Source organism: Pan paniscus, chromosome 20 (assembly GCF_029289425.2).
Source record: "Pan paniscus chromosome 20, NHGRI_mPanPan1-v2.0_pri, whole genome shotgun sequence".
In the NCBI taxonomy this organism is placed as follows: domain Eukaryota; kingdom Metazoa; phylum Chordata; class Mammalia; order Primates; family Hominidae; genus Pan; species Pan paniscus.
The window spans coordinates 10,049,024-10,063,753 of NC_073269.2; the positions used below are offsets into that span (position 1 = coordinate 10,049,024).

A 14,730-nucleotide genomic window follows, 5' to 3' on the forward strand; every position below is an offset into this window, starting at 1 on the left:
ATGATTACCAGCCTCAGCCACTGGCTGCTGCAGGGCTTTTCCTGAGCCATGGTGTCTTCTGCCGTCAAAGGGCGACCCTAACTGCATCCTGCTGGAGTCGAGAAAACCAGGTAGACTGGAAAGGATGTGTCTACAGTAACTGAAACACATCACTGCGTTTTGTTACAGTCAATGATAGGGCAGATCTGAGTTCCAGAGCGCGGCTCACAGACCTTTCCTTGCATCAGTCTGTGCCGAAGTCTTTTTTTTTTCTTTTTTCTTTTTTTGCCCACATTACATCACTTCATAATTTACCACCTACGTAGCATGACTGTATATTTGGAATCATTTCTTCACAAGTTTTAGACCATATTAAAGGAACACTGGCAGAACCCTGTTTGATTTCCCTTTCGTCTGTTCCCCTACATTGCCCTCCTGGCCCCCTTGAGGAACTAGATGAGCGATTAGAACTGGCCAGAGGTCCTTGGAGGAACAACAGCGAAACAGAAGCATTAGTAGCATTGTCCTCCCCAGTCTAACACTTGTCGGACCCCTGATGAGCAGACTTCCCTGTGGGGTGTTCATATGCCCATGCCCCGCTCAGTGGGCTTCATGTCTGAGTCATATTTGCCTGTTTTCCTTTGAGGTGGTGGGCGCCAAGGTTGTGACAAATGCCCGGAGTCCTGGAGCTCGCTGTTACGGTTTTGTCACGATGTCCACAGCAGAAGAGGCCACAAAATGCATTAACCACCTGCACAAGACGGAGCTCCATGGAAAGATGATCTCCGTGGAGAAAGTGAGTGGCCGTTTTCTTCCCAGGATATAGCCCACATTAGGAAATGAGGGTAATACTTGATTCTCTTTTTCAGGCCAAAAATGAACCTGTGGGAAAGAAAACCTCTGACAAAAGAGACAGTGACGGGAAAAAGGAGAAGTCGAGCAACAGTGAGAGGTACCCCTCCTTCCTGGCTAAATTAAAGGGGCAGGGTGTTTTTTGTTGTTGTTGTTTTGTTTTTGAGATAGAGTCGCGCTCTGTCGCCCAGACTGGAGTGCAGTGGTGTGATCTCGGCTCACCGCAACTCCACCTCCTGGGTTCAAGCAATTCTCCTGCCTCAGCCTCCTGAGTATCTGGGACTAAGGTGTGCACCACCACACCCGGCTAATTTTTGTATTTTCAGTAGAGATGGGGTTTCACCATATTGGCCAGGCTGGTCTTGAACTCCTGACCTTGTGATCCGCCCGCCTCGGCCTCCCAAAGTGCTCGGATTACAGGCGTGAGCCACCGTGCCTGGCCTGGGCAGGGTGTTTTAAACAGAATCTCACTCTGTTGCCCAGGCTGGTGTGCAGTGGCAAGATCTCTTTTCATTGAACCTCCACCTCCCTGACTCAACCAATTCTTGTGCCTCAGCCTCCCGATTTGCTTGGATTATAGCCATGCCCATTTGTGGTTTTAGTAGAGATGGGGTTTCACCATGTTGGCCAGGCTGGTCTCGAACTCCTGGTCTCATGTGATCCGCCCACCTCATCCCCCCAAAGTGCTGGGAATACAGGCATGAGCCACCACGCCCAGCCAACATGTCTGTTTTTTATAGATCTACAAACCTTAAGAGGGATGATAAATGTGACAGAAAAGATGATGCTAAGAAGGGTGACGACGGAAGTGGAGAAAAGAGTAAGGACCAAGATGATCAGAAACCTGGCCCCTCAGAGCGATCTCGAGCCACAAAGTCAGGTGGGCAGCTGATGAGCCCAGGAGATTCTGTTTTGTTTCTGTGCCTGGTGGAGTTTGTTAGTTTGCTGTGATTAGCTGGCAACGGAAACTGGATTCATGTTGCAGAGGGTTTTTCTCATCTGGGTATTCATGGTTTTCCACTTACACTTTCCCCGTCTTTTCTGTAGGAAGTCGAGGGACCGAACGGACTGTAGTAATGGATAAATCCAAAGGGGTGCCTGTGATTAGTGTAAAAACATCCGGATCCAAAGAGAGAGTGAGTATTAATTTTCTAACTAGGGTATTTTGCTCTTCTTTTCAGTTTGTATTTCTGTGTGTGTCTTAGGGAATTACTAAGCTTCATTTGAAAAAAGCTTTTGTCGGCCGTTTCGAAAATGTAGAAATCTCAAACTATTTTTTTTGAGACAGGTTCTCACTCTGTTGCTCAGACTAGAGTGCAGTGGTGCGATCTTGGCTCACTCCAACCTCCGCCTCCCAGGCTCAAGCGATTCTCCTGCCTCAGCCTCCCGAGTAGCTGGGATTACAGGCGCACACCATTATCTTTTTAGTAGAAACAAGGTTTCACCATGTTGGCCAGGCTGGCCTCGAACTCCTCACCTCAGGTGATCCGCCCGCCTTGGCCTCCCAAAAGTGCTGGGATTACAGGCATGAGCCACTGCGCCCGGCCTCAAATTATTTTAAGAAATGCAGAAAGCTTTCCTTTATCCTTACTTTTGCTCTGATAACTGTTAACTTATTTTCTAAAGCTAACTTTAAAATTTACATATGGGACTGTTGGCTTTTCCCTGAGTCGGTGTGTGGCAGTCCACGTTCCCTGTCTACCCTGAAAGTGTCAGCACCTCCCCGTGATGCATTCCTACACCCAGCAGTGTGGAGCATGCCATGGTGACCTGGCCCGTCTCGCCAGCCTCCCTCTAGCCTGCTCTCCACCTTGACCCCTTCCTGTACTCTTGCTGGGCTGCAGTGTGAGCTGGGCATGGTGGCTCATGCCTGTAATCCCAGCAGTTTGGTATGCTGAGCTGGGAGGCTACTTGAGCCCAGGAGATGGATACCACCTTGGGCAACATAGTAAGACCCCATCTTCACAAGAAATTTAAAAATTAGGCAGGCTCGGTGGTATGCATCTGTGGTCCCAGCTACTCAGAAGGCTTTGGTGGGAGAATGCCACTTAAACCTGGGAGGTCAAGACTGTAGTGAGCCACGTTCATTGCACTGCACTCTAGCCTGGGAGAGAGAGTGAGACCCCATCTCAAAAAAAAAAAAACAAAAACACACCTATTATTTGCATGGTCTGTGCACACCGAGCCACCCTTACTGGTTAACTGGCAACTGGGGACACTCTGAGAGCCAACTTCCCAGTTGCCAGCCAAGGACCAATCTTGGCAGCAGCCCCTCCTTAAGGAAGGAGAGGGACCTTGGACCCGCCTGGTCAACCCTCAGCTGCACGGAGGAGGAACCATTTCACTTGGTGAATGGAGCGGATTGCTTAGGAGCTTTCAGTCTCTGTGTGCCAGTATTATAGTATGTCATAGCCTTTTACCCTTGTTCTATAAAACACCTTTGGAAAATGGAAAAAGGAAAGTGTGGGTTCTAGGGATAAAATGAGAAGGTCTCTTAACAATGTCATCGGCACAAATAAGGTACTTGTCAAGTGTACCAGAAGTGCTTCATTTGGAAACTCATTGTGTGTTTAATTATGAAGGAAAAAGGAAAATTAAGAAATTTATTTTTGAAGCAAAAGACATAAAAAATTGGTGTTTTGATCTTACATGAAGTTTTCGGGGGCAATACTAATTTCCATTTTTTCTCTATTAAATGTACTGTTAGATCATATTTTAGCATTAAATGTTGATGAAATTCTGTGTCTTTCAATTATGATAAGCCAAATGTAAGGCTTGTTTGGATTAAACAGCTCATCTGTTTTTCACTAAAAGTTATTCATCACGTAGGACCTCCACATCTGATGGTTAGGCATGGATATATATACCTGATTCTTCCTATTCCCCTATCACACCTACTTTTAACTTTTTTCATTTTTTAATTTTATTATTTATTTTTTATTTGTTATTATTATTTTTTAGACAGTCTGACTCTGTGGCCCAGGCTGGAATACAGTGGCACAATCTCAGCTCACTGCAACCTCCACCTCCCGGGGGTTTTTAAGTGATTCTCCTGCCTCACCCTCTTGAGTAGCTGGGATTACAGGCACCTGCCACTATGCCCGGCTAATTTTTGTACTTCTAGTAGAGACAGGATTTCTCCATGTTGGTCAGGCTGGTCTCAAACTCCTGACTTCAAGTGATCCACCCGCCCCGGCCTCCCAAAGTGGTAGGATTATAGGCGTGAGCCACTGCGCCAGCAATTTTTTTTTTTTTTAAGTCAAGAGTATCGCTCTGTCGCCCATACTGGAGTGTAGTGGCGCATCCTCGGTTCACTGCAACTACTGCCTCCCAGGTTCAAGGGATCCTCCCACCTCATCCTCCAAAGTAACTGAGATTACAAGCATGCGCCACCATGCCCAGCTAATTTTTATTTTTTATTTATTTATTTATTTTTATTTATTTATTTTTTGAGACGGAGTCTCAGTCAGTCACTCAGGCTGGAGTCGAGTGGCACGATCTTGGCTCACTGCAAGCTCTGCCTTCCGGGTTCACGCCATTCTCCTGCTTCAGCCTCCCAAGTAGCTGGGACTACAAGCTCCCACCACTATGCCCGGCTAATTTTTTTGTATTTTTAGTAGAGACGGGGTTTCACCGCGTTAGCCAAGATGGTCTCAATCTCCTGACCTCGTGATCTGTCCGTCTCAGCCTCCCAAAGTGTTGGGATTACAGGCGTGAGCCACCGCGCCCGGCAATTTTTATATTTTTAGTAGAGTCAAGGTTTCACCATGTTGGCCAGGCTGGTCTCAAATTCCCAATCTCAAGTGATCCACCCGCCCTGAACTTTGAAAGTGCTTGGATTACAGGCATAAGCCTCCGTGCCTGGCCTCTGCTTTAACTTTTTAATGTTCTTTGGTGAACTAGGCTTCCAAAAGCCAGGATCGCAAATCAGCCAGCAGAGAGAAGCGGTCCGTCGTGTCCTTTGATAAGGTCAAGGAGCCTCGGAAGTCGAGAGACTCAGAGTCCCATAGGTGAGTAGGGATCCAGGAACGGTTTGGTGTTTTTCCTAGAATGTGGTCATGACTGTCTTCTGGAAGGATGTTTGCAGAGTTCGCTGGGGTGGGATAGAGCTGTGAACCTTTTTGCTCCTTCAGCTTTCAGTTCATAGACTTGTTATGTTTTAACTTTCATCCTACGGCTCTTTTCTTTTCTTTTCTTTTCTTTTTGGAGACAGAGTCTTGCTGTGTCGCGCCCAGGCTGGAGAGTGCAGTGGCGTGACCTCGGCTCACTGCAACCTCCGCCTCCAAGCAATTCTCCAGCCTCAGCCTCCTGAGTAGCTGGGACTATAGGCATGCGCCACCACACCTGGCTAATTTTTGTATTTTTAGTAGAGACGGGGTTTCACCATGTTGGCTAGGCTGGTCTGAAACTCCTGACCTCAGGTGATCCACCTGCCTTGGCCTCCCAAAGTGCCGGGATTACAGACGTGAGCCACTGCACCCGGCCTACTTACAGCTCTTTTCAAATAAGTCTCTTCCCAGAGATTGTAGAAGGTAACAAAGGCAGGGAGATGGAATGCCTTCCAGCGTCAGTAGTGCTCGTCAACAAAAAATACCAAATTTGCTCCAGAAGATGTGAAAGCAGGAAGAGAGACAGTGAGGTAGACCCAGCGAGGGCACTGAGAGGGCTTCCTTTTTTTTTGAGATGGAGTCTGTGTCGCCCAGGGTGGAGTGCAGTGGCATGATCTCAGCTCACCGCAGCCTCCATCTCCCCTATTCAAGCAGTTCTCCTGCCTCAGCCTCCCAAGTAGCTGGGACTACAGGCGCAAGCCACCACACCCGGCTCATTTTTGTATTTTTAGTAGAGATGGGGTTTGGCCATGTTGGCCAGGCTGGCTTCAAACTCCTGACCTCAAGTGATCTGCCTGCCTCGGCCTCCCAAAGTGCAGGGATTACAGGCATGAGCCACTGCTCCAGGACTGACAGGGCCTCATTCTTAAATAAGTCAAGAAGTAAACACAAACGTTATTGGCGAATTACAGCTAATTTATCTTTTCTATGAAATACTTCGTTAACTTTAGTTTTAAAAGTAAGGACCCCCCTGGGCGCAGTGTCTCACATCTCAGCACTTCGGGAGGCCGAGGCTGGTGGATCACCTGAGGTCAGGAGTTCGAGACCAGCCTGACCAACATAGTGAAACGCAGTCTCTACTAAAAATACAAAATTAGCTGGGCGTGTAGGCCAGGCGCAGTGGCTCAAGCCTCTAATCCCAGCACTTTGGGAGGCTGACCAAGGCGGGCGGATCACGAGGTCAGGAGATCGAGACCATCCTGGCTAACACGGTGAAACCCTGTCTCTACTAAAAATACAAAAAATGAACTGGGCGTGGTGTCGGGCGCCTGTAGTCCCAGCTACTCGGTAGGCTGAGGCAGGAGAATGGCGTGAACCCGGGAGGCAGAGCTTGTGGTGAGCGAAGATCGCGCCACTGCACTCCAGCCTGGGCGACAGAGCAAGACTCCATCTCAAAAAAAAGGGGGGGGTCGGGGGGCCGGGCGCGGTGGCTCACGCCTGTAATCCCAGCACTTTGGGAGGCCGAGGTGGGCGGATCACAAGGTCAGGAGTTCAAGACCAGCCTGGCCAACGTGGTGAAACCCCATCTCTACTAAAAATACAAAAATTAGCCGGGTATGGTGGTGCGTGCCTGTAATCCCAGCTACTTGGGCTGAGGCAGGAGAATCACTTGAACCCAGGAGGTGGAGGTTGCAGTGAGCCGAGATTGCGCCACTGCACTCCAACCTGGGTGACAGAGCGAGACTCCGTCTCAAAAAAAAAAAAATTAGCTGGGCGTGGTAGTGCATGTCTGTAATCCCATATACTTGGGAGGCTGAGGCGGGAGAATCGTTTGAACCCAGGAGGTGGAGGTTGCAGTGAGCCAAGATTGCACTCCAGCCTGGGCAACAAGAGCAAAACGCTGTCTCAAATAAGAAATAAGGACAATTAGTTTAAAAGGAGGGGGAGAGGGCACTGCTCTGCCTATAAAGTAATCACCCTTTTATTCCCTTTTTTGTTTTCGAGACGGAGTCTTGCTCTGTCTCCCAGGCTGGAGTACAGTGGCACGATCTCAGCTCACTGCAAGCTCCGCCTCCTGGGTTCATGCCATTCTCCTGCCTCAGCCTCCCTAGTAACTGGGACTACAGGCGCCTGCCATCATGCCCAGCTAATTTTTTGTATTTTTAGTAGAGACGGGGTTTCACCGTGTTAGCCAGGATGGTCTCGATCTCCTGACCTCGTGATCCACCCGCATCGGCCTCCCAAAGTGCTGGAATTACAGGCGTGAGCCACTGCGCCCAGCCTATTCCTTTAAAAAGAAAAAACAAACAAACAAACAAAGTCTCCCATAGTCCTGTGAATGCAGGCATTGGCAGGTGTCATTTCTGCTGGGGGAGTAATGAACGCGGGCAGCCTGGGGGGCCCCCACAGGAGCCTGCCGTGCTAAACACTAGAGTGTTCCAGACCCTAGGCCCCTCTCCATATCTGGCATAGAGGAACCTATGAACAAGGAAGTGTGGGCTTGGGTATCCCGTCAGGTTGTGAGCATTTGGACACAACTGAAAAGTTCCCATAAACCGCAGCCCTTTCATACTAGGGGCTCCTCCGGAAGGTGCTGAGATCCACAGAGGCAGGTGTGGGCGGATCCAAGACATGTTGGGTGAACTAAGGAGGTTGCAGTCATTTGGGTCCAGAACATTATGAGGCAAGATTATACATTTCTGCTGGGACAGAAACACACAGTTGTCCCAGAAACGACTGGCTTCAGTACCCTTGTGGATACCAAAATTTGCAGAGGATCAAGTTTCTGATATAAAACTGTGTGGTATTTCTGCATATAACCCATGTACATCCTCCTGTACACTTTAAATCCCTTCTAGATAACTTCTAATACAATGAAAATGCTGTGTCAGTAGTTGGTATACTGCAGAGGTGCTTTTTTTTTTAAGTAGCTCCCTGCACACACCTTTTTTTTTTTTTTTTTTGGAGACAGGGTCTCACTCTTTCACCCAGGCTGGAGTTAAGTGGTGCAATCATAGTTCACTGCAGCCTCTACCTCCTGGTTTCAAGTGATTGATCCTCCCACCTCTGCCTCCCAAGTAGCTACCACGCCTGGCTAATATTATTTTTTCTGGAGACGGGGTCTCACTATATTGTCCAGGCTGTATATCTATAACTGTGTAGGTAAAGGATCAAAAGAAGAAAATCTGAGCCTGGGCACAGTGGTTCATGCCTATAATCCCAGCACTTTGGGAGGTGGAGGCGGGCAGATTGTTTTGAGCTCAGGAGTTCGAGAACAGCCTGGGCAACCATCTCTACCAAAAAAAAAAAAAAGACAGTCTGGCTCCTGTCTGTTCTGTTTTATATACAAAGACTGGAGAAATGCACTAAAATGTCATCTGTATCCAAAAGATACGGCTGCTAATGTCCTTACACTTTGGGGGCCTGCTAGCCCCACCTCACAAAGACTCATTTCATCCTGTGGTCTAGGGAGTGAAGGTTCCAATTCACACTCACTCGCTATGAAGCATATACTCTGTGGCTTTTTTTTTTTTTTTTTTTTTTTTTCTGTTGCCGGGCTGGAGTGCAGTGGCTCACTGCAACCTCTGCCTCACGGGCTCCAGTGATTTTCCTGCCTCAGCCTCCGGAGTAGCTGGGACTACAGGTGCGTGCGTGCCACCATGCCCAGCTAATTTTTGTATTTTTAGTAGAGACAGTTTCACCATGTTGGCCAGGCTGGTCTCGATCTCTTGACCTCATGATCCACCCACCTCAGCCTCCCAAAATGCTGGCATTACAGGTGTGAGCCACCGCGCCCGGCCTGTTGCTTATTTTTGACTGGCTGTTTCCTGAAATCACTTGTCAAGCTCCAGGAAATGTTGGAGAAAGGAGGCCCAGTTCTGATCACACACACACAGCCTGGGCCTCACTCCTGAGATCTTCCTGGGCTCCTCCTGTGGGCCCGAGAAGCCTTCTTCCCGCTGGAGTGTACGGTTCTGCAGACCACGTAGTGGACGCACAGCCCTGGAGTCTGTGCGACCCAGCGTCTTACTTAAAGTCAGTCCTGGGACCTGGCTGGGGGTGTCTAGGTCCCCTTCTGCAGCTCTACTGTTGTGCAGCAGGGTGCGTGAACGCAGTGAACGCGAACAACGCATGCAGGCGCAGTGGGAGCGCGAGGAGCGTGAGCGGCTGGAGATTGCCCGAGAGAGGCTGGCCTTCCAGCGCCAGCGGCTGGAGCGGGAGCGCATGGAGCGGGAACGGCTGGAGCGCGAACGCATGCACGTGGAACACGAGCGCAGGCGCGAGCAGGAGCGCATCCACCGTGAGCGCGAGGAGCTGAGGCGCCAGCAGGAACTGCGCTACGAGCAGGAGCGGCGGCCCGCGGTGCGGCGGCCCTACGACCTGGACCGGTAAGCAGATCCATGCTGCCCTTAGCACGTGGCGTTCAGAATCGTGTTAGGGACCTCACAGTCGAGTTAGCTTGAGATTTTTTTTTTTTTTTTTGAGACGGAGTCTTGCTTTGTCGCAGAGGCTGGAGTGCAGTGACCCGATCTTGGCTCACTGCAAGCTCTGCCTTCCGGGTTCACACCATTCTCCTGCCTCAGCCTCCCGAGTAGCTGGGACTACAGGCGTTCGCCACCACTCCCGGCTAATTTTTTTGTATTTTCAGTAGAGACGGGGTTTCACTGTGTTAGCCAGGATGGTCTCGATCTCCTGACCTCGTGATCCACCTGCCTCGGACTCCCAAAGTGCTGGGATAACAGGTGTGAGCCACCGCGACCGGCCAGCTTGAGATCTTTCATTCAAAGGAAGCATAGGCCGGGTGCGCTAGTTCACGCCTGTAATCCTAACATTTTGGGAGGCCAAGGTGGGCAGATTGCCTTAGCTCAGGAGTTGAAGACCAGCCTGGCCAACATGGCAGAACCCCGTCTCTACTAAAATACAAAAAATTGGTCGTGGTGACAGGCGCCTGTAATCCCAGCTACTGGGGAGGTTGAGGCGGGAAAATCGCTTGTACCCAGGAGGCAGAGGTTGCAGTGAGCCAAGATCGTGCCACTGCACTCCAGCCTGGGCAATAGAGTGAGACTCCGTCTCAAAAAAAAAAAATTAGAGACAGGAGGCTGGATAAAGTAGTGCTGGTTAACTAACCAGGTTCAGGGGTGGCACAGACCTCCTGAGGAGGGAAGCTCAGGCATGTAGAGAGCGTCACAAGTGCCCTATTGCACCTCCTTTAAGGCCTTTTCCTTTTTTTTTTTTTTTTTTTTTTTTGAGATAGAGTCTCGCTCTGTTGCCCAGGCTGGAGTGCAATGGCGCGATCGCTGCTCACTGCAACCTCCACCTCCTCGGTTCAAGCGATTCTCCTGCCTCAGCCTCCCTAGTATTCGGGATTACAGACACCCACCACCACACCCGGCTAATTTTTGTTTTTTTAGTAGAGATGGGGTTTTGCCATGTTGGTCAGGCTGATCTCAAACTCCTGACCTCAGGTGATCCACCCACCTCAGACTCCCAAAGTGCTGGGATTACAGGCGTAAGCCACCGCCCCCGGCCTTGTCCTGGCTTTTTAAATCCATTGTAATTTGTTTTTGCTTATTCTAGAAATAAAAGAAAGAATTTAAAAAAAAAATTTTTTTTTTTTTGAGACGGAGTTTTGCTTTCGTTGCCCAGGCTGGAGTGCAATGGCATGATCTCAGCTCACTGCAACTTCTGCCTCCTGGGTTCAAGCAATTCTCCTGCTTCACCCTCCCAAGTAGCTAGGATTATAGGCATGTGCTACCACACCCGGCTAATTTTTTGCATTTTTAGTAGATACCGGGTTTCACCATGTTGGCCAGGCTGTCAAACTCCTGACCTCAGGTGATCCACCCACCTTGGCCTCCCAAAGTGCTAGGATTACAGGCATGAGCCACTACGCCCGGCAGTAAGATTAATTTTAATTTCTCAAACATACTGAAGAGGAGGTATGAACACAAAATGCTGAGCATGGCTGCTGTGAGGAGTCAGGTGTGTAATTCCAGCAGTGATTGTGTCAGGCTTTACACTTGCACTGCAACCTGGCAAAAATTGCTGTTTGTTGTTTCTTTCTGTTGCATGGGATGAAGAGGAGCCCAGGTCATACACAATGCAACTTCTATAAAGGGCCTTGTAAACTGTTCTAGGATCTATTATGCTTTGGTACGAAATCCTTCTGATGACAGTTCATTATGGTCATCTGTGTATTGCAGCAGTACATGGCCAGTGCTGCTGGCAGGGCAGGAGGTCAGCCTTGGGGCGAGAGAGATGGCAGGTGCACTTGACAGAGCCCCTCGGGGTGGAGGCTCACGTGGTCTTCCTGAGCGGAGGTGGCTGTGTAGGGCTCCAGAAGCCATCTGCAGGCAGCCCATAGGACTGACTGCTTAACTAATGGCTCCCTCTTTGGAAAACCGAGGCCGCTTTTCATCAGGGGAGGTGGGTGCATGGGACAAAACAAAACAACTGTGCAGTCACGGGTCAAATCAGACCTTGCCTCCTATAGGAGAGAACACTCTTGGTGAAAGTCATCCTGGTTCTGTGAAGTGCTAGGGGCCAGCTCCCACAAAGGTGATAGATACATTTGGGGTGGGGGATCCCTCTATCTCTGTCTCATGTCCCCTCACAGGCGAGATGATGCCTATTGGCCGGAAGCCAAGCGGGCCGCCCTGGATGAGCGCTACCATTCTGACTTTAACCGCCAGGACCGCTTCCACGACTTTGACCACAGGGACCGCGGCCGCTACCCCGACCACTCGGTGGACAGGTCAGTTGGGCCCCTGCTGGGCGTGCGGGTTTTCTTTTTCCTGGCTCATTCTGACTGAGAACAAGGACTCCTGCGCTCTCTGAACCCACTCCGTTCATCAGATGTATGCTGAGTCAGACCCGCAGGTCTCCTGCTTTCAGTTAGGGAAATTATGCTTTTCATTGGGGGCCTGATGGTCCTCTCTTTGTGAACAAGCCTCTTCTTCCCCTTACGGTTTGATTTAAATTGCCTTTTCAGGAGAGAAGGTTCAAGGTCAATGATGGGAGAACGAGAAGGACAGGTAAGTCTGAAGCTACAGTGGTAGCCACAGAATTTCCCATAGAATGGGTTCTTTTCCCTTCAGCGTGCCTTCTTCCTGCCCTTTCTTTGAGCAAGAGGCAAAATGAGGAAAGAGAAAAGTAAAGCTCTAGAAAAGTCTAGGTTTGTGGAATGGAAATTTGGGATGATTTGGGGTTAGTCTTGGCTGTCAGTCCAAACAGTTACTCTGAAGCTGTTTTTAGCCTTGACCCCGGGGTTCTGTGTGCCACACTCACCACACAGGTGCAACAGTGCCAGGGAACCTTGGGATGTGACCTGGCTCTGCTGGGAAGTGTCTAGTGAGCCGCACAGCTGACTCAGACAGGTGCATCTGGGGAGGCTGTGGTTGCTGTGTCTGTCCTCGAGTGCCTGCCCTCTTTGGAAAGTAAGGACATCCTTCATCACCCCAGGGCCCAGCTTAGCCTTGGAAAACAACTAGATCTGTGGTCTGTGCTCATTCTCTTCGGGGGCTAGCACATTAGAACAATAAGCTCCATTTTCTCCTTCCATCTTACATTGAGACTGAGACTTCCCAGGAGAGCCTTGGACCTCTAGTGGCTTTCCCTATAAACTTGGGGGCAGCACATTGCTGTGTGGAAGATGCCTCCTCTCTGAGGACTCCACTCATGAGCCCTTCCTCCTCCTGTCAGCATTTTCTGGACTCCACCATAAGCTTCCCGCTTCTGTCCCCCTTGGTTCCTTAATGTGGCTGAGCATAGCCAAGTACTCGGCTCTGTCTCGGGATCCTCAGGAATTCCATCAGCCTCGTGGGGTTCCTTTTTCCCTGCTCCTGGAGGCAAATTATATGCAGCAAAACGTAGAACTAGTCTTGTGGATTTTCTTTGGTGGAGGAGCATACACCAATGGTTCCATGTAAAGGCTCCAGAATCAGAACTGGAGTCACACCTTGGTGTCACCCCTTCCTGCTGAGCCTGTCTCCCCAGGAGTGAAATGAGGGTAATATTCCTCCTACAAAGGGTGCGGTGGTGGGGGGTTTACATGCGGTGGGCGCATCTGTACAAACGTGTTTATCATTGCCAGCTACTTTTTTTTTTTTTAATAGAGACGGGATCTCACTATGTTGCCCAGGCCAGTTTTGAACTCCTGAGCTCAAGTGATCCTCCTACCTCGGCCTCCCAAAGTGCTAGGATTACAGATGTGAGCCAGCACACCTGGCCACCAGCTGCTTTCATGCAGGTGTTAGATATGCTCTCCTAACAGTGGAACGCGGTTCGATCCCTTCTCCTCACATACACAGTCATAAATGAGTCGTCAGAGTTACCCCAAAGGGAAATGGTGACATCTCCCTACAGAGAAAACTAGCACAGAACTTATGGGCCTCATTGAACAGTTACGTGGGTTGGTTGGACAGAAAAATGTTGGTTCAATTTTCAGACACTAAGGAGAGCTTATTTCAGGAGTCCCTTTTCTTACTTTGTTGAGGGGAGGCATCAGAGCACATGCTGGGAGGATAGGCCAGGAAGCAGGCAGTGGTAACGTGGGACATCGTGCACGTGGTGGAGCATGCCGCCATCTCTCCCTTCACCCTGGCAGAGCTCTCCGTTGAACGGGGAGGTGAACTTGGACATGGACAACAACCAGCCTGTGTCAAGGGGGTTTCCTTACCAGGACTCCTTTCTAGTTTCCTTTCACCTACAATGTGGTCATGGGGCAAAAACCCCAGAGACCACATATGTATTGGTGGAAAGAGAAAGAACAGGACTGTGGAGCCAAAGCTACCTCACTAGCTTTTGTGAAACTCAGGCTGGAAAGTGCTTCCAGCCACAGAAATAGGCTGTGGGTGTAAATATTAACCTTGGCCATCAAATAAGTAGGCATAGAGTGTGACTCGCCCTCTCTTGGTCTTCCCTGAAACAGCAGGGTCAAGAACTCCTGGTCTGTGTTAGCCACGTGGCTTACAAAAACAATGACACAGAAGAGGGAAAGGTGGGACTAGCCAAGCGGAAGGCCAGCCGTTTATCTCTCAGTGTCCTGTGTCTTATATCCTGAGCAGAGCAAGGTGCAAGACCCTGGACTGGGCATCCAGCAGAAACTTCCGAGAAACTTGACTGTGAGGAAGGATGCTTGCCTAGCAATTGGTCGGATGAAGGGCTCCATTTGATACTTCCTTCACTGTGGAAGGAAGAAATTTGTAAAAATTATTTCCAGAATATGCACACATTAAAGGTTTATAAACCTGACCTTTCTTTAGTAGAAGACAGTAAGAGAATACTGTTGGCTCTGGGCACTAACCATTTGAGCTGTGGGACCCAGGGAATCTCTCTCGTAAGCATCATCTTTAGTGGGTGACTCCTGGTGGCCCTCCCAGCTCTGGTGGTGCTGTGGGGACCTGCCTTGGAGATGCCTTGGTACTAGTACCTTTTTTGTACCAGGCCATGAGCCTAGGGCACAGGGCCTCTGGCCTGCAGATTTCAGGAAGGCAGCTGTGTTGTGTGAACCGATACAGCCTGCCAGCACTTCTGTCCCGAGTGACTGTCGTTGTCATCGTTAGCATGTTGCCTGAAAAGCCTTGGGGTCTGGGCGCTGACACTGAAGATTTTTTTTCCCTTCTGGCTCTGTGATGTCCAGCATTACCCAGAACGCCATGGAGGACCAGAGCGCCACGGCCGGGACTCCCGCGATGGCTGGGGGGGCTATGGCTCTGACAAGAGGATGAGCGAGGGCCGGGGGCTGCCTCCTCCCCCCAGGTTTGTGTCCCACACCCCACAGTACCTGACCCCCCCCCCCCCCACAAGGGGGCCCGCAAGTCGCTGGGATGTGGGCACAGGGTGGGAAACA

General features: G+C 50.0%; 1 protein-coding gene across 4 annotated transcripts in view; it reads left to right on the forward strand.

Annotated features, from left to right (window-relative positions):
• The window catches only part of SAFB (scaffold attachment factor B), a 45,502-nt gene that overhangs the window by 29,550 nt on the left and 1,222 nt on the right, over nt 1–14,730 (forward strand). For 2 of the 4 annotated variants that reach the window (XM_008972644.5, XM_008972646.5), the window contains exons 10-18: nt 626–775; nt 849–931; nt 1,572–1,711; nt 1,879–1,967; nt 4,735–4,841; nt 8,978–9,268; nt 11,497–11,634; nt 11,872–11,914; nt 14,521–14,639. In XM_008972644.5, coding sequence (XP_008970892.1) covers nt 626–775; nt 849–931; nt 1,572–1,711; nt 1,879–1,967; nt 4,735–4,841; nt 8,978–9,268; nt 11,497–11,634; nt 11,872–11,914; nt 14,521–14,639 — 1,160 coding nt within the window. The remainder of the gene's footprint in view (nt 1–625; nt 776–848; nt 932–1,571; nt 1,712–1,878; nt 1,968–4,734; nt 4,842–8,977; nt 9,269–11,496; nt 11,635–11,871; nt 11,915–14,520; nt 14,640–14,730) is intronic. The other 2 variants (XM_008972645.5, XM_003819301.6) reach the window with 1 other exon arrangement.